General features: G+C 37.3%; 1 protein-coding gene across 1 annotated transcript; it reads left to right on the top strand.

Annotated features, from left to right (window-relative positions):
• The first annotated feature begins 4,034 nt into the window (after positions 1-4,034).
• Positions 4,035-12,611, top strand: LOC121313523 (gamma-soluble NSF attachment protein-like). Its single transcript, XM_041246174.1, has 12 exons — positions 4,035-4,205; positions 5,259-5,326; positions 5,947-6,031; positions 6,235-6,252; positions 6,367-6,397; positions 6,795-6,904; positions 7,222-7,288; positions 7,480-7,550; positions 7,657-7,735; positions 8,315-8,394; positions 8,566-8,695; positions 11,309-12,611. The coding sequence occupies exons 1-12, from the start codon at positions 4,150-4,152 to the stop codon at positions 11,441-11,443; spliced, it is 930 nt and encodes a 309-aa protein (XP_041102108.1). The 5' UTR covers positions 4,035-4,149; the 3' UTR covers positions 11,444-12,611.
• The last annotated feature ends 13,302 nt before the right edge of the window (positions 12,612-25,913 follow it).

Here is a 25,913-nt window from a genome sequence, read left to right as displayed (position 1 = left end):
ATGCAGACAGGCTAAAAGAATTGAATCTGTTCAGTCTTGAACAAAGAAGACTACGTGGCGACCTAATTCAAGCATTCAAAATTCTAAAAGGTATTGACAGTGTCGACCCAAGGGACTTTTTCAGCCTGTAACAAGGACCAGGGGTCACAAATGGAGTTTAGACAAAGAGGCATTCAGAACAGAAAATAGGAGGAACTTTTTTACACAGAGAATTGAGAGGGTCTGGAATCAACTCCCCAGTAATGTTGTTGAAGCTGACACCCTGGGATCCTTCAAGAAGCTGCTTGATGAGATTTTGGGATCAATAAGCTACCAACAACCAAACGAGCAAGATGGGCCAAATGGCCTCCTCTCGTTTGTAAACTTTCTTATGTTCTTATGTATTCAAAGATATAATCTAAACGACAGCGCACGACAGTCTTGAGGTCTGGATATGCTGAAGTCATAATTTTAATTTAAAAATAGTCAGATCATTACATCATTGACTCTTTTCCTGTTGGTGTAAGCAGTTTCGCATATTGACTTTTAAATATATAACCCCTGTATATGATGGAAGCCATGCAAAGCCAAGGGGGTGCTACCACACCCCAGCACCCCTAGTTCCAGCGCCCCTGCCCTCACACATGCACAGGGTTTTTCTTTCCAGTCTTCCGTTTATCACATATATTTCTTGCACCATTACATAGGGGTTGTAGTAACACAATAATTCCATAAATCCTATCTGTCGTACATATTTAAAATGTGCAGATTTGAAAGAAACACATGCACGTGCATTTTCAATTTAAAACACAATATCTGGTACTGCACAAGCCCATACCAAAAGATTAAACTAATTACATTTACTCAAACAAAAATGGCTAACTAAAAAGTTAAACAATTAAGGTTGAGTGGTACAGTTAACCTACTACTAACTAATGATAAACAGCACCTACTTTGCAATTAGTGAATAGTTGCCTAGGCAGGTTAGGAATTAGTTGAGAAATAAAGCTGTTGATTGATTTCTACACCTTGTTGAGTCCATTTGAAAGCCTTGCTTTCAGGGGGATCTCCTTGCTTATTTCACTTGGAGAGTGAAATTGTCCCCACCCTTTAATGTTCTTTTCTGTTATTAAAGAAAATCACAAACTAGGAGATTCCCCTATTGACTGAGATTCTTTACAGCCAGCCTGTTTCAACCCCAAGGACACTGCCGAGGTAAAATGACCTAGGAATTCAACATATAGCCAAAGAACCGCTTCTCCTACGGACCTGAAAAATCAAAACAAGTATGTGGATTACATTTATCCCTGTCACAGATACAAAATACAGTTAGAACCATCAGTATCCTGAAAATGTACCTGGAAAACATTGCACTGCAGTTGTACAATGCTGCACCTGCTCATGGATGAATGAAGACTTTGATCTCTGTTTCCAATGGAAACATGACACCTTCCAAAAGCAGTTCCTTTTCCTCCTCATTATTGTCTACAAGCCAGTAACATGAGATGCTAATGCTGGTTTCTGTCACGCAGATACTGTGTATTCACCACTACTTTAATTTTCCTTTTGCCATTTGTCTTTCTTGGAGCTTTATAAATGTACTCTCCCGCCCTAGGATTTAAGTCACTCATATGTATTATTCACATTGGATGGGGTTTTGACTTGTTTTTAAATCTGAAGGTCAGGATTTCCAACATACCATTTAAGGTTACAGAACCAAATGTGGGTGGGTAACTCAGACAATTTGTGTGGGAACATTCATCTTTCAATCGCTGACATAATGGCACCACTCTGGCAGTGGATAAAAGTGAGATACTGCAGTAGTATATTTAATTAGTTACTGAAGAACTTATTTTAATGACCGGATGAAACTTTTTTTTTTAAATCTAGATCTCCAACAGCATTCACGTCCTCTGGGCTTCATGAACTATAAAGGGGGAGACATTGTAATGAACTGTGTGTTAATTAAAGTGTCTTAGATGCATGTTCCATTGTACTGGAACACCACACAATAAAAATAGAGTACCTCGCCACCTGTTTATACTTGTGCCATTGCATGGTGGATGTTGTAGCTCACATAATCGTTTCATAAATCCTACCTGTCTACAATTCCATTCGCTATACATATTTAAAATGTGCAGTTTTGAAAGAAAGGATTTTCAGTTTACAACATGATATCTGGTTCTACAGTAGCCCAAACCAAAAGATTAAATTAATTACGCAATGGCTGCCCAACAAAAACTAATACCTAACTGAAAAGTTCAGCATTATGGTTGAGAGTGGGTTGAGGAAATACAATTAACTAACCACTAACTAACAGTGAGCAACAGTACAGTGTAGGTACATCCCACTCACTACCTGCATTCACTGTTTGTATTTTGTGCACATTCAGATGTCTTGAGTCTTCCAGATGTCACAGTACTCTGGAGCGATTGCTTCTGACTGTTATTAGAATGACTAGCAGCTGTCTTCTGGGAGGATAGCTATTTCTTAAGGCATGTTGTCTAGCCTTCTTTTTTCCCACTTTTTCAGCAAACTAACAGCTAACCATTCTATATTTTCACATCATGAGTTCATTGGCAAAACATTTCCTGAAGATCCTTTCACAGTTGTTCCTAATAAAGTGGCTAGATCATATAGTAGGTCTTCCTTCTCAGATGATGCCTTAACAGAAATGCATCACCTCCAACAACTACTGTAATATAGGAAGTTTCCAGCTCTAAGCAATCCAGACAGAAATATAACCTATAAAGACATTTTGCAGGTAACGACTGGCATGTTATTATGCTTAGTGATGTAAATACACAATGTAACTATTTTTAGATTATGATATTACTATTCTCGAAATGTTTAAACAAGTACAATCACATATTAGGAGTCTCCAGCTGAAGAGTAGGGAAGATAGTTTGCGAATCCTTCTGAAGTGTACTTTTGGATGCATGTCTGCTCCACTCCCACAGTTGTAAATGGTATCATTTTGGGAACTTTAATAACTCGCTTCAGCATACACCTTCTCATAGAATTAAACTGTACAGACCGAATCTCTTAGCTCTATTCAGTATATTAGCCTGATAAAGTGATACATAAAAACATGTTTCTGGATCATAAAAGAACACAGGCTAATTCTAAACAAATTAAGATATGTTTTGCATGAATTTGCAGACAAACTAAATATTTCTGAGACTTCACACTTTGTTTTTAAATAGACAGATGAATAGATAAACTGATAAGCAGCGCCACCTGCTGGCTAAAAATAGACACTACACTCCTGTCAAGCTCTCAGAAAAACGAACGATATGTCGAAATCTGAGATAATCTGACGTATGATCTCAGTTTAACCTTTTTTTTTTCCCACAATGAACCACAAGAAAGATCCCAATGTATCTTTCTTGCAATCGTAATAAAATGTACTTGTTAATCTCGATAACAATCGGGTGATAACATACATTTTAAATACATGGTAAACTAAGTGTGTGTGTATATATATATATTACAGAATATTACAGAAAGAGAGAGAGATGTATAATAAAATGCTGCTTTGAATACTGCATGACAGGTGTGTTTTATGGAATTATTTCATTTGTTGTGACACCTACACATTTGAGCATTCATAATATATTATTAATGAGAGTTTATTAGTTTCATAAACAATTGTACTCTATTATTGGACGAGAAAAGTAATGAACATTTGATGCATTTTGATGTTATACAAGACTTTCAAAGACGTACGTGCAATAAACTAAACATGGTATATTTGATGGTGTGTATAATATATATATATTATATATATATATTATATATATATATATATTAATATATATATATATATATCTTATATTATATATATTATATATATAAGCGTATAAAATTTTTTAAACAAAAGGTTTTTAAAAGGTACACATTTAACGTAAGTACAATTACAAAAAATGTGGTGTTTAAAGAAAACATGTTTACACATTGAGCGTAATGCTTAAATACAGTACAGTACAGTGTGTGGGTGAAAGAAATATAGGCGGCGGCGATGCGCAATGCAGCACCTCACGGGTACCCGTAGTCACAGCTAGTGACGAAGTGAAGCCGCACGAATCCTGATTGCAGCTTTCTGATATATTGGCATTGAAATAGGATATTTCCTTGTTGTTTATTATATAAAAGCAGAACCGCGGAACCATGGCAGCCCAGAAGATAAACGAAGCCCACGAACATATCGCCAAAGCTGAAAAATAGTAAGCAACGCTGGATTTTATTCTTATTATTATTACTCTTATTATTATTATTATTATGTTTACAAATTTCTCAGAACAACCATTGCTGCTGCTCGTTCTTCTGCACCGTCACCGGACGTGGCTATTAGTAAACAGACAAACGATTGCTATGTAATTAACATTTGCACATTTCACAGTGTATGACAGAGTTTGTATTAATGACAGTTAAGCGTTATATTAAAAGTGTTTTTTTTTTTTTTGTATTTTAGAGAAAGGGGTTCTGTCACTAAGTGAGCCACTGGGCATAGTTGGAGGAGGAATGGGAAAGGCCGTGTCACTAATAATGTGCAGTTATGATTGGTTTAGAGACGTAATTCTTTACCCACCAGATGTAAAGGATTCTAGGAAATGTTGTTCTCTTGCTTAATATTTTGCTTGTCCAAATGGAAAAAAAAAAAAAAAAAAACACCTACAACTCCCAGAGAAAAGCGTGGCATGACTCAAAGCAGCTGATGTTTTCGGGGGTTGGGGAAACGAAAGCCTGTTGTATTTTAATTTTAATTTTAATTTTTTGACTGTTGAAGGATTGTAATATTACAATCCAGTAATCTATTTAGAGATATGTTTGATACAATAAATGAGTTTTTTATAGAGAGATATACGATCAGAGTTATCAATACATGTTTCTCTGACCAGAAGGCTTTAGATTACACATAAACAGCTGGCCTAAGCTTATCATATTATAATTCCTTGATCTGACTAATGCGCAGTAGTGAGTTATATTTAAAATGTGAAAAGAGCTCAAATGTTTAGATTATTATGTAACGATTTACATGATATATCGAATTCATTGTGAATGTATACTTTCCTCTAATTTTCATTTTTTTTTTTTGTCTTTAAATAAAACAGTCCATCATTAAATGATCAGTTGAATATAGCACATCGCGACCTAAGTAGTGTATAGTTACACCCCTAAAAATTATATATAATGTGTTTTTTTTTCTTTTTCTGTAGCTAAATGTTTCCTTAACATCTTTTTTTTTTTTTTTTTTTTTCTCTCTTATTCAACCACAGCTTAAAAACCAGTTTCATGAAGTGGAAACCCGACTATGACAGTGCAGCTTCAGAGTATGCAAAAGCAGGTCAGAAAACCTGAAAAAATTGATTTTGTGAAAACTTACACATTATGTTTTTGTTAGGTAGACATATTGGCATATTAGTAAGGGTTTCCCTAGCACTAGACTACTTTGGACCAAAGTGTTGTAGTTACTGGTCCTTAGTGCATATTGTGTTAATCACCGGAGCACCAGTTCAGGTTCTATTAGACGTTTCTAGTTCTTTGGTACTTTGAGTAGCCTTCTCGGTGCTGTATCTTTACTTTTTGTGTACAGTTTTTTTTTGTATCTGCCATGATCACACAAGGGCCCTGGACACTTCTACTAAATTTCCCATGGTAAAGGCATAGAAAAGTGTAACAAAGCATAGTGAAAGCATTGGAAAGCCCAGAGGTTTACTAAAGCATGTTAAAAAAACAAAATAAAAACACACTAGTTGCTGTTTTGGCCCCTGTTAAGCTTTCCCATTCTTCCTTATTCATGCTTAATATTTGTACAGTGTCTTGCACTACTTTACACAAACTTCACATTGTCTCTGGTGGTGACAACTATAGATTAGTCTTAAGCTGTTCTGACTGAACAAAGAAACATGACAAACTGTTAAATGTATTTTGTTAAATATGACTTTTGTCTCCTCTTTTAAACAGCTGTTGCTTTTAAAAATGCAAAACAATTAGATCAAGCAAAAGAAGCCTACCTGAATGAAGCCCAGGCACATACAGATAACAGAGCGTATCCTTTACATACAAATTCCAAAACAGTTTGTTGTATAAAATGTCATTGACTATTGTTCTGTGTGTGTGTGTGTGTGTGTGTGGTGTGTGTGTGTGTGTGTGTGTGTGTATATATATATATATATATATATATATATATATATATATATATATATATATTGTTTTGTTGTTTGCCATTATTTTCCTTTATGTTGTTTCCAGTCTTTTCCATGCTGCAAAGTAAGTATTACAATGTTGTTAGTTCTCAAATTACTTTTATACAATAATTCATTAACTTTTGTGTGAAAGGTTATCCCTATTTAACTCATATGTTTTTTATTTTATTTTCCGCAGAGCAATTGAACAAGCAGGCATGATGTTAAAGGTTGGTGCTTTTTAATTACTATTTGAAATAGATAAATATAGGATCCCCAATGAGACCTTTTAAAAGCACTGTGCCTTGGAGTGCAAGGTGAGTCATGTAAGCGTAGTATGATTCCTGCTTATGCCAAGTTGCCTATCTTGATTGGAGACCAACGGGGATGCAATGGCCTGCACTCCCACATTATTAAAGAGGAAGAGAGACTGGAGATAGTTTACCTCGTGCATTTCATGGGTTCAGGCAGACACTTCCAAGGCTGGGCCCTTGCCTCCAGGCTTCAGTGGCTTGGTAACATCCAAATGTTTTCTGAGATGAATCACATGTGTTGAAATTATTTAGTAAAGCATACATTTAGCATTGCTAGCTATGAAGATCAAGATGTGTAATATGTTTCTTGCAGGAGATGCAACGAATGCCTGAAGCAGTTCAGTATATTGAGAAAGCAAGCATGATGTATGTGGAGAATGGTACACCAGACACTGCAGCAATGGCATTGGATCGGGCTGGCAAGTAAGTCCAACTGTAATTGTGTGACATACAGTGTTCTGTTCCTGTGTTTGGAAATCATTGAACATTTTCATGGTTTTATGAGGTATTTTCTTAAAACGATGTAACCGGAGATCATAACTTAGCCATGTTAGCAGCTTGATAGAATATCTGGCAAAAATGCTTTTCACAGTTTGAACACTTATTAAGGATGTAACTAACAACTTTGAAATAGTAAAAATGCATACAAACCTGTTTGTGTTTATCTTTTACTAGATACAAATATTCATTAGAGACTGTTCATTGGAGATGACCCCTTACCAGGTATTTTTCCATTTCAGATTGATAGAGCCGGTAAACCTGGAAAAGGCAGTGGAACTATATCAACAGGCTGCGTCTGTGTTTGAAGTAAGTTTAACACACTCACAAGTTTGCTAATTCATGGTTCACCTACAGCTTTTAACTTCAGGAGAAATTCAGGAATGTCAGAAGTTACTTATGTCTGTCCCGGTTTACGTCCTTTGTGAAAAATAAAGCTGTAAAAGGTTTGGCCAGCATTATTTAAGACTGTTTCAGAACTCCTCTGTTATATTTTTTAGAATGAAGATCGTTTACGGCAGGCGGTGGAACTATTGGGAAAAGCCTCCCGACTGCTGGTCAGGGCTCGCAGGTAGAGCTTTCTTAACTTCAGGCTAAACATTTTTTTTTTGGTTCTCTATAATGTAATGCTTAAATAAGTTATGTATTCCTATACATGTATTTTCTTATTTTTACAGATTTGATGAAGCTGCTGTATCCATACAAAAAGAGAAGGACATGTATAAAGAAATAGAAAATTATCCTACATGCTTTAAGGTAAAGTAAAATCAAAACTGCTGCGGATCGTAACAATAGCATGACAATGTTTAAATCAACTAACCTTTTTAATTTGAGTGGCTGGTTTCACAGAACCCTGGACTACCTAATATTACCTTTAGTAACATAGTCCAAGACTAGTGTTAATCGGGGTCTGTGAAACCAGACGTAGGAGGCTAACTCTTTGTTGGGCAGGAAAAAAAGTGTTTCCAGAGCAAATGAGTAGCATTTTTTATTTGATTAACACATCATGAATGATGAATAGAAATAAAAATGGATCCACTTCTGTTTATTTCCTTGCTAACAAAGTTACTACCTGTATGAAGTTACATTATTGAAATACATAGTTTAATTGTCTAATACTGAAAACATCCTAAGTATTTGATTGAGGAGGTCATAGAGGACTGCTGTTTTGCAATAAAAAAACATGGACTTTTTAATCAAAAGAGAAACACATTTTAAAGCTACAAAACTAAATGAACAACGTAAGGATACCTGGCAGCCTGTTTCTTCATAAAATATAAAATAACTAACATTTCAGAAACCTTTTTTTAAAAGGCAATTTTTTTTTTTTCGTAGAAAACAATTGCACAAGTGCTTGTTCACCTTCACAGAAATGACTTTGTTGCAGCAGACAGATGTGTCAGAGAAAGTTACAGGTAGGTGCTTCTACTCTACTCTACAGCAAATTAATATTTCTGGAGAAATGGATAAAGGGAATGCATTAATCCAGTGGGTGCGGATGCGTTCATGGATTTTTCTATTGTTCAGCTGTAAGTGCAGCACCACCCATACATTTTCTATTCAATATTATTACTTTTCCTTTTCAGTATCCCAGGGTTCAACAGCAGTGAAGACTGCGGTGCAATGGAGAAGCTTTTAGAAGGCTATGATCAGCAAGATGAGGACCAAGTGTATTCCGTGTGTAACTCTCCTCTAGTCAAGTACATGGATAATGATGTAAGTTTTGGAATTGCAAGACTGCTAAAGTTCCAGTAGAAGGGGTAGAGGGGGTGGGGCTTTTTCTCAGAGGTCAAGCTAATGCTGACTTAAATAACAAAACAAAGAATTATAATGGCTGGACATAAAGCCTGGTCCAGAGTGTGTTAACACTAAAACTACTGGAGTTGTACACATACCTAGAACAACCATGAGCAGTCAATGTGACCGGCATAATAAAAACAGCAAATATTACAATGAAAGGACAAACAATCGGATATAAGTCGTAGTTTTATTCAAGCACATCATGCAAAATATCTGCACAACCGAAACATTGTAAATAAATGAACATTTGAACAGAAATGGGTTTTGGGTTGTGGGGGGTGGGAGGGGGGGTCGACTAATACATGAGCAAACATATGAACTGATCTATAATTTATAGTAAAACCCTATATATACTGATTGCGATGACCTGCAATCGGTAATAAATCAATAAATGTTAGGTTTTTAATATATGCAGATCCCAGATACAGGACAAACAGATTCATTCTCAGGCTCAAAAAGGGATTCCTTCAGGCTCAAGGTAGGATTCAATGAATAAAAGGCACATTACATTTTTATAGCAAACCCCTCCCCAGTCCTGGCCGTGGGCCTATTGCGCGAAACTACACCTGGCTAATTCAGGTGTGTGTGTGCATGGCTTGTAGTGTGACTAACTCGGAACTCACACCTGACCTTTCTGGCTTTTTGCTGATTTAGGCCAGATGTGTTCTCCAGTTGTCTGTAAAGCACTGGAGTCCCTTCTGGTCCAACTCTGTTATCTCTTGAGAGTGAAGTCTCCGTGACACTTCCCTACTTGGGGTCCTGGCAGTCCAGTAGCACCGCTATTCATTGTCTGAAAAATCTTCTTACAGTCTGGGCACCTTCCAGCACATAGTGCTGTTATTTATTGCCTGCTTTTAGTCAAAGCTGGGCAAGTAAGACAAGGCCCTCATCAATTGTCAGCAGTACATGCATTTTGGAACTAGCAGCCTGCTATAATACATTGTCGTAAATTTAGTGGTTAATTCATGTTCTCCAACAGTAATAATTCTCATTTGTGTAGTGTACATGCAGTCAGCGCTCCAGATAAGCTGCATAATTGGTGTTTTACATATTAAAAAAAAAAAAAAAAAAAAAGGATTACGTATGATGTTTAATTCCATAAAGAATATGCACAGCAATTTTGCTGCACAACTTGAGATCACATGTTATCAAGCTTCAAAAAGTTTGCTCTAGTGCCCTGATAGTATAAGGGTTATTACCCACATTGTGAAACAGGTAACACTGCAATAACAATTTTATTTTTTTATATATAATTGCTCTTCCTGCAGTGGTTCTCAATCCTGGTCCTCGGGGATTCATCTGTCTGCTGGTTTTCATTTCAACTGAGCTCTATTATGTAACCAGACCCTTAATTGAACTGACAATTTGCTTAATTAGACCTTTTTTTTTAATTGTTTTCAGCTCTTACACAGTTAAAGAGTTTTAGTTAGCTATAACATTTTATAAGTAGCTTGCAGTCTGCAACAGTTTGAGAGCTGAAAACAAAAAGACAAGGTCAAATTAAAGCAAAGTATCAGTTAAGGGTTTAGTCAAGTAACTGAGAGTTCAGTTGGAATGAAAACCAGCAGACACAGGGGTCCCCGAAGACTAGGATTGAGAACCACTGATTTAGAGGACAGATGCCTAATCCCAGTGCACTGCAGCAGATGGGGATGTATAATGCTATAAGGTATAAATTTACTCTTTAAGGTGCACCTTATTGTTAGCACAGTTTAGTAAATACCATATGCATACCATTCCCCTCATCAGTGCTATCTTTCCACATCATTTTAGTACATTACAATGCATTAGGCATGTTCAGCAGATGTTAATTTTTTAAGGCGTGTATGTTAACATGTGCAGATGCCTAATTTAGTAAGGCACTGCAATAAGATTTAAGGTGCACCTTATTGTTAGCACAGTTTAGTAAATACCATATGCATACCATTCCCCTCATCAGTGCTATCTTTCCACATCATTTTAGTACATTACAATGCATTAGGCATGTTCAGCAGATGTTAATTTTTTAAGGCGTGTATGTAATGTGCCTTTATTTAGTGCCTTTCACAAAGTGCTTTACAAGACAGGAGACTAGGGTTGTGAACTATGCAGACTAGGGTTTGTGAACTTACAACAAGCTGCAGTCCAAAAGACGGAGCACAAGGAGGTTAAGTGACTGAATCGGTGACTGAGCTGGGATTTGAACCGGGTACCTGGAGGTTATAAGCCCGTTTCTTTAACCATTGGACCACACAGCCTCCTATAAACACCTTGTCCTAGGAGAAGGCGTGCCTTTAGTGAATGAGGCCCATAGTGTTTAACTTAGAGTAAATTACTCCATTCTCTGGAGCGCTGCAGTTTCGTACTTTTGTGTTTTAGACACACTGCTGTACCCAACATTTATTTTTTCATTTATAAAGCAACTGCACTATCCCTGAGATACCAATTAAATCGTGTATGACAGGTTCTACTGCACAATTGCATTGAAAAGTGAGGACTGTATATTGCCTCACAAGGTCTGTAACTAAACCTTGACCTGTGTTCTTGCAGTATGCCAAATTGGCTCTGAGTTTAAGGGTCCCAGGTGGGGGCATCAAGAAGAAATCTCCTGAAACTCCCAAGAACGGAGCTGGGGGCTCAGGAGTGGAGCAGGAAGATGATGAGTATTCCGGGGGACTCTGCTAATCCTGAACATGCCGTAATCTTTCAGATACTACTTTACATTAAGACATTTGCAGACCAGCAACAGCGCCACGTATTGGCAGAACCTTGAACGCCTCTTAAGGTTAATTGCAGGGGTACAACAGATATACACACATTTAAATATTATAAGTGAGAACATATTTAATCATTGTTTGCTGTTCTGTGAGAAACATGATCAGAGCAAACCATGCTTGCCCATTGTGATTGAATATAAGTATATACACACCATTATTAAACAAATATATTGTGCAACACTTTTCGCAATGTTATATCTCAAAATAGGTCGAGACCTATTCAAATAATTGTATTGTTGAATTCTACTCGGCGCCAGGAAGCTCAATTAATTAGCCCATGGATATCTAACTAGTTGGAAATAACCATGGCTCCTGTGTTTCCTGGTAGCAGCTGTACACTTGATATTTGTTATATCTCTGCCAAGAACATATCATTCAAGTTTTTGCCAATGCAGAGCCAAGAAAAGTAGTAAGTGGATTAGTGGCCAGCCATCAGTGTTAAGTATGTTTTCCTCCTAAATGAATTCATTTGTTTTGAAATGTGTATCAAATGAAAAACAAGGTAAGATGTAAACTTTCCCAGGATACCCACAGTTGTTTTTGGTCTATCTGCCAAACCAGACCATGGATCCAGTATGTGCATCATATTGAGCTATTAAAGTTTTTTTTTTTTTTTTTTTTTTTTTTTTAATTATGTTCATCATATGAAGCGCTTCATGGGTCTATAAAATGCACATATTAGGTGAGAAAGGAATATTAAGAGCGCTTTTTGGGTTTTTTTTTGGTTTTTTTTGGTTGCATTTGTAGACGCTTAAAGGATTACTTTCCAAAGCAATGGCACAAAGGTCATTGCAGTTATGATTGTGGCTGTGTCCACACACATATAAAAAATATAGGCCCTTCTCTAATGTTCAAGGAAGCCGGCAGGGTGTTCCCTACACCTCCAACTGGGCTGGGAGGTGCAGATTCAACCATTGAAACTTATTTCATTACGTTTGGCAGATTGGTCAAAAACAGTCACTTGTAAACACATTTTAGTTGACTGTTATCAATTCTAAATTACTGTCATTTAACCAGCAGAAAAGCCTGGTGTGAAAAAAAAAGTATAACTTTTATTTGTACAGTCTAATTATCCTTGTATTATTTATTGTTTTAAAATGTTAGTTTCTTTTAGGTTAATAGAATGTCAAATATGCAAGCCAACCTCGTAAATTATACAGTATTTATTAATGTGTAAATATTCGATAGTAATGCACAGTACATTTTAAAGCTTCTTCAATCTATAATCCATTGCATTCAAGGTGTAAGATTCCAGCAGTTTAGTCAGGTAGGAGGCAGTTGAGGTTCAGTATATCTTCCTTTTGGGGGGTGGGGGGGACAGAAAAAAAAAAAACAGATATAAACATCTCCTTCAATAGGTGTGACTGCTATTTTTTTTAAAGAGGTATTAGTTACAGTGTGTTTAAATGCTTAGATTCTGATACCACAGGATGTAAGTTTATGTGAACCTCCATGGAAGTAACAGCCTACCACAAAACCAGAGGTTATGTATTGACATAATTACTATTTTAATGCCTGTATCAAAGGTAGAACCATAGACACCATTAGATTGCTGTTGCTGTTTGTGTGGTTTATTATACTTTCACAATGTTTAAAAACAAGATTTTTTTTTTTTTAAATTAATGGCTTTGTATGGCAGTTCTTTCAAAATCTCTGAATCTGGAGACGTTAACCCAAATGGCCACTATAGACAATTTAGAAATTTGTGCTATGAAAACTGAAACAAGAAGTGTCATCTTTTTCAATCTTCAGTAATGGTATGTTACCATTGTCTGGTTAATCTTTCCATAAAAACCCTGGTAGCATAAGCACAGCATAAAGTATAATTGTGCTGTGATGAAATACTGAGGCATTTCCAAAATCATTTATGTAATCATTTTAGGTGGTGGTTTATTATTTATTAGTAGTTATATATATATATATATATATATATATTATATATATTTTTATTCATACCACCATCTATTATCAAATAAATACATTAATAATCCCTATACTATAGATATTATATATTAATATATATATATATATATATATATATATATATATATATATATATATATATATATATATATATATATATATATATATATATATACTTATAAAAGTATGTTTATATAAACTTCCAGTATAAGGCTATGATTGTTAACACATGCAAGTTCTGATGATTGTAAATCCTTAAATAAGGAAAATTGCTGTTAAATAGACTATCAGTTAAAAACATCTAAGGAAGTGATGCCTGTTTACTTAGCTTCAGTCTCTCAGTGCAAACAATGTAAACCTACTTCTATCAGCTAAGATATATTTATATTGTATTTTTATTTGCATCCAAAGAATATACAAGCGATGCAATATTGTTGATTAAGTGATCTTTTCCTATTGTTTGTGGTGTGTAATAGAGTGTGCATTACAAAAACGGTAAGAAAAACTAGTTGGGAAATGTAATGTGGTAAATTGCTTTCCTCTGAACTGAAAAATAAAGTACAATGTAAATGTGACTTCCGCTAAATGCGCTTGCAGTGATTGGTGTTATTTATTTGTAACAAAGCACCTTTATTTAGATTTGTAAATGTTCTTGTGACAAAGTGCCCGCCCCTGTGTAAATTATCTGTTATGTGTTGCGTGTGGTTTGTTTAAATGTTGGTGTATAGTCATTGGTACACGGGATATAAATGGGTCTGTGTAACACGAGTGTTTAAAATGTATATTTGTATTTAGGCACGAGGATTGCACAGCACTTCACGTGCAAGTAAAAAGTAATAATATGTGAGCACGGGGAATTGCACTTGATTAATTCACGTGCAGTTGTACCGAGACTTGAATGGTAATCAATCATTCAATTGGAGTCTCGGTACAACTGCACGTGAATTAATAAAAGCTGCATAAAAGGAGCATGTTGTACATACGCAGGGTTGTGTGTTCAAAAGGAGCATGTTTTACACAGTCACCCTCAAGTTTTTCTCGGGCAACTTTTATGTGAGACTTCTTTCTCTCGAGAAGATCTCAACAGTATAGATCTCAAGAGTTGTGTAGCGTTCGTCCAGAACGGGGGAGAGAGAGAGAAAGAGAGCGAGAGATAAGTGTAAATATAGATCTCAATTGTCTGTTAGCGTTCGTCCACTCTGTTTGTCTATTTATTTTGGCCTATTTATTTGCCTCATGTGCTGTGTTTTGTTTTGTTACAAACCTTTTATTTTCTGCCTGTTGTATTATTAAACTGTGCATCAGCCCCTTCACCATTTCAACAGCTGTGTACAGAGTCAGTTCCTGTTTCTGGTCTGTCGTCACCCACTTCGGCCGTCCTTGTGACAGTTCTGTATAGAAAATAAAATGTCAAAAACACAGATTAGCAGTATTTTATTAATGACTCAACAACAGTGAAACACAATAAGTCACACTCCAATAAACAGAGTCATCTGCACTTTGGTCTTTTTTGTGAAAAGGAAAATATAAAGGTTACCAAACTAGTAACAAACAGCACAGGTCAGCTGATACCCCATTTACCCTAGCCACCATTATTTTATTTTGTAGTGTAAATGCAGCGGGTCCTAAACACAGCCTGCTCCAGATGGGGCACTGTAACGGCTTTGGTCTGTTTCTTGGTCTACTGGCCCTGAGACGGCTGACATTTGCCTTGTACACTACACTCATGGGTAACACCTCCTTTGTCAGCGTCAGGCACAGAGAGGTATGACAGGCCCAGTTTTTGGCAATGGAACCGCATAACAATGTTGCATTTTGACTGGTCCTTGTCCATCAGAGGAATATGACACCCAACACCAGTGGGAGAAGCTTGGAGGCATTTTTAACATTGTGATTGGAGAGACAGGTCTGCTTTCCATAACCTTAAAATATAATGTGGTATTTTGTTGTATTAATATAACAAACTATGGTTGACTATTTATATAAATTATCATGTTATGCATGAATGTAAGAATTGGTTTGGTGAGATACTTTTTTTTTCTTTCAAATAGCATATAGCTATAATCGTTTGCGTGATTTAATTGCAAATTTCTAATTTGGGTCGCCAGAATATGAGCGCCTGGGGATACTGAGTTGATGGGAACATGGCAAGCAGATGTGCCTGCTAGGCACACTTTCAATGCAGAGGGTGATTTACCCGCCTCTAGTAGATCTTGCAGAAACTGTAGAATAACTGCTATAGGGCAATACACGGGATCATGGCCTCTGACCATTGCACCAGTTTTGGAAAATATTTCCACTTATAGGCGTATAACGCTGTTCTTGCTAAGAAGCTCTAGGTTTCTGCAGTGTACTCACTACTGCGTCTGAGACCCCTAGGGTGGACAGACAGCTGGAGTCTGCCCGGTTCTGGGTGCCAGAGTGTGCCTTTCGCCTGACTGAGGAGATCCATGCGCAGCGGGACCTCCCAGGGCTGGCCTTGCAGCAGCTGGCAGATGTTCGAAAACCAGGTTCTCCTGGGCCATCTGGGGGTCACCAGAAGAACTGTCGCCTTCTCGTCTCTCCTGACCTTCTCAAGGAAGGCAGTGAACAGCAGTATAGGTTGGAAAGCGTATAAAGGTGCTTTGGGCCATTCGCGCGCTAGGGCATCCATGCACTTTGAAAATGTGCAAGGGGCTAAGGAGAGGCCGAATAGCAGCATAGAGAACTAGATGCTCTCCTGAAAGTCAAAGCAGAGATACTTCCTGTGCACTGGACGGATAGGAATGTGAAAATACGCGTCCTTCAGGTCCATGTCCAGGTGACGCGCCTGGTCGGACAGACTGGAGGATGTGGCGATGCATGACCATCTGGAACCTCTGAGGACATGTAGACCTGGATGGAGAAGGGAGTTTTGGGCACTCTACAGCGCCTAGCCAGATCAGGCCTGCTAGCGGTAGCACCCGAAGGCCGTCGTCCTTTTTTGGCACCAAGAAATACCTTGAGTAGAACCCCTCTCTTTGAGAGGTGTGTTCTACGAGACAGATGACTTGTTTTTGAAGTACTGTTTCTACCTCTTGTTTGAGGGCCAAGAACTGGAGAGGGTTGTTCATGGATGTGACCGTGATCCTTCGAAAGGGAGAAGGTCCCGAGTGGAATCGCGAGTGTGTATGGTGGCAAGCACCCAGGAGTCTGAGGTGCAACTGCAGCACCCAGTTCTCTCTGGGTGCTGGTGTACTGGGGCCCCACATACAATGTATCCCCATCCTTGCTGACGGCCCCTTGTGTTTGCTGCCGCGGAGGCCTGGAGGCTGTGTGTTTTCTTCTTTTTCTGTCTATTTTTCTCCCTTCTCCAGGTCCGTGACTGTTCCAACCTGCTGCAACCGTTGCATGCTCCACGCGGTCCGGACGCCATCTTGGGTGCGCCAATCTACTGTAAGCTTTGCGCTGCCCTGGTTGTGTGATTGCACTGCAACAGTCTGCATGCTACGCTCCACACTGTTGTAGCCCAGACGAAGCACCTCGAGAGCTACATGCCTCAGCGCTTCGACACCTCGAGGCCTGTCGAGCCCTGTGCATTGGGGCCTTCAGTGCCACGCTGTCCCGAAGCCTCGAAGCGGCGAGGCATGTAGCTCTCGAGGTACTGAGGATGCCGAAGGACTGTGGCACAGAGGCAATGGGGCACCAAGGACCCGAGGGTACCGTGAGCGTAGAGGCCTGCACGGTGTGGGGGGCGAAGCGCGGCTTATTTCTGATCAGCATTTCGTAGTAAAACAATAGGAATTTGCTACACCATTTTATTACTTGATTTACACTCAAGGTTGCCAACCATCTGCAAATTAAAAAAAAAAAAAAAAAATACATTTGGATGGTCTAGTAACCTATAAATAACAAACAACTGTCCATGATTTTTGGATCGAAATAAAGAATAGTATATTTTGTATTGCTTTTCAATCAGCTTGAATGACCTATACCTACACCTCTTATATTAATTTTGCTGAAATTAATATGAGTTCTTCAACCAAGTAGCAAAGCACAGCGAGCTCGGGAGACATCGTTCAGTTTGCAATGCTTTTCCCACAGAGTGTTCTTCGAAATATGCTGGCCAGCCTAGAAATTAAATTTATGCAGTAAGTGACTGACTTAAAAGATCTGGCAGCTGATGAATACTGGCACAAAATTACACTCTTGTCTACACCTAGCGGAGAGCCACGATTTCCTACACTTGCCAGAATTGTTATTAATATGCTGGCTTTACCACACAGTACAGTAAAATTGAAATTAGTTTCTCAGGTGAACCTTGTAAAAACAGACATAAGAAATCAACTGCCTACAGACATTCTGGATCGAATTCTGACTATCAAGACTGTTGTTAAAAACAGCACCATCTTCGGACCAACAAAGTAAATGGTATTGGCACAGCAAAAGTAAATCAGCCAAAATCACCATTTCACTTTTAATTTGTAGTTTCCCAACACTCTTAGGTGAAATGTAGATTTAAAAAAGTTAATACCTGTCATACAGTAAGAGAAATGAGTCGCCAAAGTAAGGTAAAAATGTCATTTTTCTCCCAACCTAGTTTTTTGAGGACCCCAGGTACTTTTATCCAACCATATGTATATTACAGGACATCCGAGTTTTAATGACAATTAATTTACTTTGTCAACTTTGAAATATACTAGGTAATGCACTTGTTGTGACTTCGATATCATTTATATTAAAATGATTTATTTCTGTTTTAAAATTGAACATTTGCTTCGAGGAGGGGTGAGGATTGAGGTTGTCCTAAAATGGACCATATCCTTGCTGTATAGAGTCTGGCAGTTCTCGGCTTCGCTGATAACTTGGCCCGACTGTTCCTCTCAATGTAGCTAGGGGAACTCTCAAATAAGAGTAAAATATAAACATACCAATAAGCTTGGGGTTAGATTGGAGTTGGCTAAAACAGTTCATATTGTGAAAAAGTACAGAAAACTATTTCTATTGATCAGCTAAGATAGGAAACATCACAGCAAGGTCCAATACATCTTACAGGTATTCTTATAACTTATATCAGTGGTGACCAATACATTGAACAATGCGATCCATTTTGGTGAATCTCAACAGGCTCAGCAATCCCCCAGTAAGCTATGACCAACAATTATTGGCGGGATTTAATATAATAATGTTCACTAGGTAAGACTGCCATCCTAAACACAAAAACAACCACAAAAACAAAAAAACGTACAAACACACAATCAGAGCAATTGTAATATTAAGTATATATACTTATAAAACAGAAATGTACCAGCATTTTTCATCTGAGTCTTGAAACCTGATGTAGGTTTTAAAAAAATGCTCAAATGGATTGTTAAATATCTATTACAATTATAATGGGACCACCCGCCCCCCCCCCCACCCCCTCCCCCCCAAAAAGATTGCTCTGGTGGCAACAGGGCTTGTTTTTGAAATTTCAATTTAGAATAAAAATATAAATGAAAGAAAATTTTAAGAAATTACATGGATGTACGTTTTCTTTAAATCATTTTTGCTTGTAGATTTTACTTTTTTGTTTTCCCCTGTTGAAGGACTGTTTACTTTGTTAAACTTGTTTCTCATACAGAATTAACCGCAATGTTTTGTGAAAGTTATCACAAGATAGGATTGTTCTCTTTGGCTAAAGAGCACAATGGTGGCAATTAAGAAATATGAGGAGTAGGATGTAGTGCAGTGTTGCTCAACTGGCGGCCAGCCAAGCCGCCCTTTTGGCCCATTGAGCATCAGTTGTCCTTCATTACAAAAGCTGATATTGCTGATACGCAAGATTGAAAAGTCACCTCGCCGCTATCTACACATTTGTGTCACGCCATACTAGAGGAACAAGAGAACTGATTAGCCAAGTGATTGGCTGAGCTTTCATTCTGATGATATTTCATTTTTGCATGCGTCACAAATCTCCACCCATTTCGCTTACTGTCAGTGCTCATTGGTTGATCAACAAGAGAAGGCTTTAGTAGTGTGACATGAAAACAGCGGTACAGAGTAATATTTTTTTTAGTGCAGAGAAACTATCTGAATATTCTAACAAACATTGCTACACATGAATTTGAAGGCAAAACTCAAGGTCTGTGTCCCCCATAAATTACAAAGTTGCTAGATATTAGAAATATGTATTACAACGTGTTTTGGCGAGCACCGATTTACCACCTTGCCAGAATTTGCGTGAGAGTTTCTAAAATGGTAAGTGATGTGTGGGATGAACATAAAAAAACAAGCATCAACAAAGTGATGCTTCAGATTTGGCAAGTGAGTCAAAATCTGGGGATGCAGATGCAGGTACATCACTTGAAAACATTTCACACTTTCCAGACACTGGCCAAACCTGCAAGGTAAATGTTACATATAGTGATCAACGTTTTGTTTTATTGTGATCCTATTTTCTGTTATGAGGAGAGTAAATGAAAACCAAAACTGTTAAATTTAACAGTTTTCACTCACACTCAAGTAAACTTCATTAATTCTATTGCTTTATGAAAATGTGTCAATTGCCACTTTTTTTTTTTTTATTGCGAAGAAACTACAATGGCAGGGGTAAAAACAAAAGCCAGCCATGTCTACTTTTGTACTGTTCTTCCTGAAATACAAAAGAAAATGTGTATCATTTTAAGTTTGACATCCTCTTAATTCAGTGGAGCAAAGTAAAGCCTTCACAACCTATTCTGGAATATTACAGTTTTACATATCATTTTATGATAAATAGTATTGGAAATTGCTTTCATTTTGCTAGTTATCTGGAATTGTGCAGTATGTGATTGGAACAGGAAAGTGAAAGTAGTTTTTGTATTTTACTAAAATACATACATTTCTTAGCAGACGCCCTTATCCAGGGAGACTTAAAATTTTTACCAAATATCACATTGTAAAGTATCACATTACAGAATATCACATTACAGATAAGAGCAGTTGTAAAGTACAATAAAATCAGTAGCAAAAAGATCAAATTCAAATAAGAGCAAAAAATAAAGAATACAGTAAATAATTACATGTAAGAGTGGGTTCGACTAAGAGCAGTTAGCATATTAAAACTACTTGCTTATACAAATACAGTCCAGTATGAGCATGTAGTAAGTGTGATGAATGGATGAGTAAAGTCAAATATAGCAGTAGTACATGACTGATTAACCTATTAAGTTTGACCTGTTGTCAGAGCAATAATACAAATAAAAATAAATCTTGCAGCATCCAGTTTATTGAGGAGGGTCTGGGAAGTTGAGAGGGGCTGCTGTAAGTTTTTAAATGAGAAAAAGTTTGGTTTTATTTAAATGAAAAACTTTAGAGGTGCATATGTCTATTTTGTTTTATTTTTTGTAAGATAAACTTGGTATTTTTAGGACAAATTTGCAATGTGGCTCAGAGGTCACCAAAAACAACTGTTTGAGAACAACTGACCTAATGAGCCACGATTTTTACTTTAAACACACTTGTGAGGTAAAGAGTAATTCAGCGTCAGTAGCCGCAGACAGCAAGAGACGTACAGACAAAATAACAAACAGCGAGAGAAAATGAGACAAAAAAAATATTAAACATGAATGCTTGCTGAGCAGTAATTTTCTGAAAACAAGAGACGGCACGAGTAGGTGTCAATTTCTAGTTTTAATAAAATTCAAATGAATAGCATGCTGTTTTAATAGCATTAGTGTGGGATTTGTATAATTATTTGTTTGCAAGATGTTGTTTGAATATTGTCAGGAAAATACCAGGAATAATATACTTGCTCTGTGTTTTTATTATTAAATAGCAATCGTTGTTCATTGTAAGTGGTTATTTCTGAGATGTATTAGCTGATTAGTGCACTGTAAGTGTGGCTGGATAGTCAGATTGTCATGACTATTTAAAATAACCCCCCCCGGACCACACTCCTGGTGTGTGGCCCCCCGAAGGCCCCAACAACTCCCCCCCAAGCCCCCCCCCACGCCCCCAAGCCCCCCCACCACCCCCAAGGTATTCCCCCCCAAGCCCCCCCAAGCCCCCAAGGTTTTTTTGGACACTGCCTTAACTGGCCCACCACAGAATGTAATTGAATCCCACAGATGTAGTGACTTACATGCCACATTCAGGACGCCCCAAAAAGATAACTTAATTGGTGAGTTGTTTTTTTTCTTAGATTGTTTAAACTACAATATAACATACAGTTTAAACGTTCATAAAAATGTAGCAAAATGCACAGCCCTGGAGTTTATTAGCCTTTGTGTTAATGACTGATCATTTAGTATCTGATGGATGGGAAGCAAAATTTTGGGCACGTGTGTTTTAGGAACGCATGAACAGAACAGCTAGCATGACCTCTGACAGCCTGCCGTTGTTTCCAAATACTATACATATCCAGTACTCTGTGTCAAATCTTTTACACTATGCTTTAAATTGCTATTAAACTAAACATACAGTGGTGTGAATTTATATTTCCAACACCTTTGAATATGTATTTCTTAAAATAATATTAAATACACTACAAAAAGAATGGCATTAACAAACATTTAAGCAATTTAAAAAGGATTCCTCAAAGCTGTAGTAACTGCATTTAAAACCCTTAGCCTTTTTACTGTCTATTATGAATACTGGCTTTCTAACTCTGACATTAACCTTTCCCTAATGTTTAAGAAAAGCAAGATGGAATAGCACTGTGGAACTCTGGAAATGGGAATCAGAAAGCTCAGCTATAATGCTGTATCTTAGAAGACTTTTCAAAGCTGAAATTGCATAAAAGCTAAATAAATAAATAAATAAATAAATAAGGCACTGAAGGCAATAGTTGGTAGAACATAGAACTGTAGGGACTACATCTAAGAGTTCTGTGTATTCACAACTTGTACAGTAGCAATGCTCACATGACCATCTACTTTCTTTTCTATTGCAGGAGGCTAGCTTGTGATTCAGCCTATGGACATATCGATACGAGCAAGCAGACTCAAAAGGCCTACCACGCATAAATACTTTCTTATAAATGAGTCTTTTCATAAAACCGTGTCCACAGGCCTATTTAAGAGACCACACATTTCTCTTTTTAATTTTTTGTTTGGAATTTTGATATAAATAAAACAAACAGCTGTATGAAATTCTGCTGAAATTATAAATGATATAGTTTTCATTTTATTTATGAGAAACAAATTCCTCTCTCACACCTGTTGTGTCATAGTGAAAAGTCAGACACATTTTATGATTCTGGATTTTCCTTGACAAGTACAGCAGGTACTGCCAGTTAAATGTCACTATCGTTTACTGTTGTGATGACCAATTAACTTTGCACTCCAGCTGGACTTGAGCATCTATAACTCAAACACTGTTCCAGATATCTTCTTTGGCACAGACTGCAGTGAAGTTATGAACTGTGTGATGAACTAGAGTAAACAGTGAAGCACAAACACTAGCATGGAGATGACAGTTATTCTGACAGCTATTTTTTGTGTTTGTTACTGGGAGATTTGCTCTATATAGGGAGTCATTCTTATATTAACAATACATACAGCAGTCTTATTTCCATCCCTGGAGTATAAGAGTTAATGAAAAAGTCAAATATAACAGTTAAGTTTGTACCAGGCCCCTATGGATTGATAAAGACTGTAAAAGCTGTTCTATACTGTAGGCAGTAGCAGACAGTCAAGTTATAAATATAAGAAAATGACAGTTGCTGATCCCAAGTTACTCAAAGTGGAAACCGTATTCAACAATTGGAGATCTTGGTTAGTCAATTACTAGAGCTGCTAAAGCTGTAAATCATTTTCAATTAAAAAAAAAATACAGGGAGAGTAAAATTAAAAATAAATAAAAATCAAAACTCCAATACTGTCAGTCTATTGACTAGATATTCTGGATGCATAAAAAGTCACACATGACAGCAATAAAAATTAGTGTACCAGTGAAATCGGTATGTAGAAACTAGGGCTGCAACAAAGGGTACATTTCGACCTTCGAAGGTTCGGAACACATTACCGAAGGAAGGTTCATACATTCGATAGTTGGAATTTGCATAATTTGCTACCATAGCTACTTGTTCACATTTTACTGCAAAATTCTATTATTTTACAGGTAATCCATACAAATGGAATAAAACTTTCATGTTGATTTTAAAACTGTTATACAGAACAATAACATGTTTTTATAAAAAAAAAAAAATACATGTTGTTTATGTCCACGTAATTGATGCAGCTTGCGATATATATATACAGTAGGCTTGCATTGCAGCAACACCAACTGCAGCGGAGTGAGGCAAATCAAAGCTTTATTTAACACCACTACTACTGAATCTAATTTTTTTTTCACTGGCTGCCATTAAGCAGCTGGTGCATCAGCTGCCACTGGACTGCTACCAATACGACTATGACTACTACTACCTTACCCTTGCCAAGTGAGCCCGGAGAGTGGTTGTGCCTCCATCATACATGAACAGTTGCTTGCACAGCCTGTATTCAAATTATTCATTTCTTTATTTTTTTTGTTCACCTAGGGATTTAACAAAAAAATGCCAAACGGCAGAGGGGTTTTCAGAAGCGTCGCTGTCGAGGTGGCAAATGAAGAAATTAAAGGTCTTACGAGCTGGAGGGGGGACGGGCAGACGGTGGTCAGTTTTAGAAATTCAAATTATTTGTGTTAGCGTACATGTACACAGTAGCTCTGGAAATGTATGTGAAATTAAATCAGAATCAGACCTGCTTGAAACACTTCAGGATCACAGCCCTTATGACCAAGTGTCACTTTACTGGTCAATTAACTACTACCCTTCAAAAAAACTATTGTCCCGAGTACTGGAAACAATAACAGGCAGTGTTTTATATAGGCTACCCTTTGATACAACTGGCTCCTTCCAAACATCTGCATGTATCCAAACATGGAACAAATGCAGTACAGTATTTATGTATTATAAGATACGGTATTTAGTAATCAAATGGTCTGAATTGGGTAAAATTTACAACAAATGTCATTCTGCATTTATTCATCAGTCCCAATGGATGTTAGTGAGTACTATGCTCTAACAGTTGTTTAGTTTAGAGTAAAGCCTATGATCTTGCCAGAACCAAACACAGATGAACATTTTCAGACTGTGTACTGCACATGTTAAACAATAATATAGCCCGGTTACTGTATTTTATTATCTTCTGTAATAATGTTGACTAGGTTACAGACTGTGTTTTATATAACTTTCTTTAAAGTCCCTTTGTTTTGATAGCTTATGAAGCTTACTTAAAGCCATGAAACAGTTCAAATATGCAGCTAAATATGCACTTGCTCTATGTTGAATCAAACTACCTAAATATGCAATTTTTTTATATTTTTTTATTGTATTTAATATGCCCAATTATTTTACCCACGATTTTCTCCCCAGCTTGGAATGTCAGAAATTTCCCACACAGCTCAGGAGAACTGAAGGTTCAGTGGGCATCCTCAGATCCCACGACTGAGCCAGCTTCCTCTTTTACACCCAGAAACTCGAGGAACTGTGAGTTGGGCACCTGGCCAGCAGGGTTCGCTGTAACCAATTTTGCCTCCCTAACCCAAGGGAGCGCCAGAGCTAATGCAACACTCCCTTTGGAATCCCCAGCGAAGACCGGCCATGTCGCACAGTCAGGACATGAACCTGCACTGTATGACTCACCCTACCGATACTCTTTTACCAGGTTAGCCACTCAGGAACCCCTTTAAATATGCAAATAAAATTATATTTTGTGTAAAGTTGCTAAAAATGTCTGTGTGTCACAGGAACAACAATTACAAGTCACAATTTATGTTGATGCACAACATCCTTTCTCTCCCTAGATGAGTCAGAAAACTAAAATACTCCTAAGGAAGTAGACTGGAGTTTAGTAATGATGAATTCCTTATCAGTGCTTATATTTTAAGTAAACCATTTCAATACAGAGCATTGAAAGGACTTGAACTGTGTCTTAAAGTGGTGCTCTTGACAAGAAAAAACAACTTTACAGACAGCTTTTTAATTAAAAAATAAGGTTCAATAAATAAACCCACGGCAACAAGTTAAACACAAAACTAAAAACAATTTGAAAAATTATTCAACACTCACTAGATTAATCAGGCTAGTCAGTTCTATCTAGTGAAAAGCATGGCCAAGAATCAGAAGAGCAGGCTCTTTGATCCCATTAGAGAAGTTTTCCGCTGAAAGTCAAAAGGTGAGCCTCTTCTCTTCAACAACCAATACGTACAATAGCTTTACTTTAAGAGGATGAGAGAATAATGTCACAGGTAACTTGCAGTGCACTGCCACAGCTAGCTTCAGGCATTCAATCCCCAGATACTGTAACTCTATTAAGGCACGGTGGCAATTTGGGCACTTGTAACAAAGACAAACAAAGCACGCATGTACATGGATAAGAGGAAATCACCTTAAACACACAGTGCTGCACAGCTTCCAAAATAATAAGTCAGACAGAAGCTCTCTGAGTCAGAAGATAATGTTCCACTAATACCCAGATAAATTACATGCATAC

Source organism: Polyodon spathula, chromosome 3 (assembly GCF_017654505.1).
Source record: "Polyodon spathula isolate WHYD16114869_AA chromosome 3, ASM1765450v1, whole genome shotgun sequence".
NCBI lineage: Eukaryota > Metazoa > Chordata > Actinopteri > Acipenseriformes > Polyodontidae > Polyodon > Polyodon spathula.
Note: the sequence above shows the minus strand (reverse complement) of the source record. Positions and strands in the feature narration are given on the sequence as shown.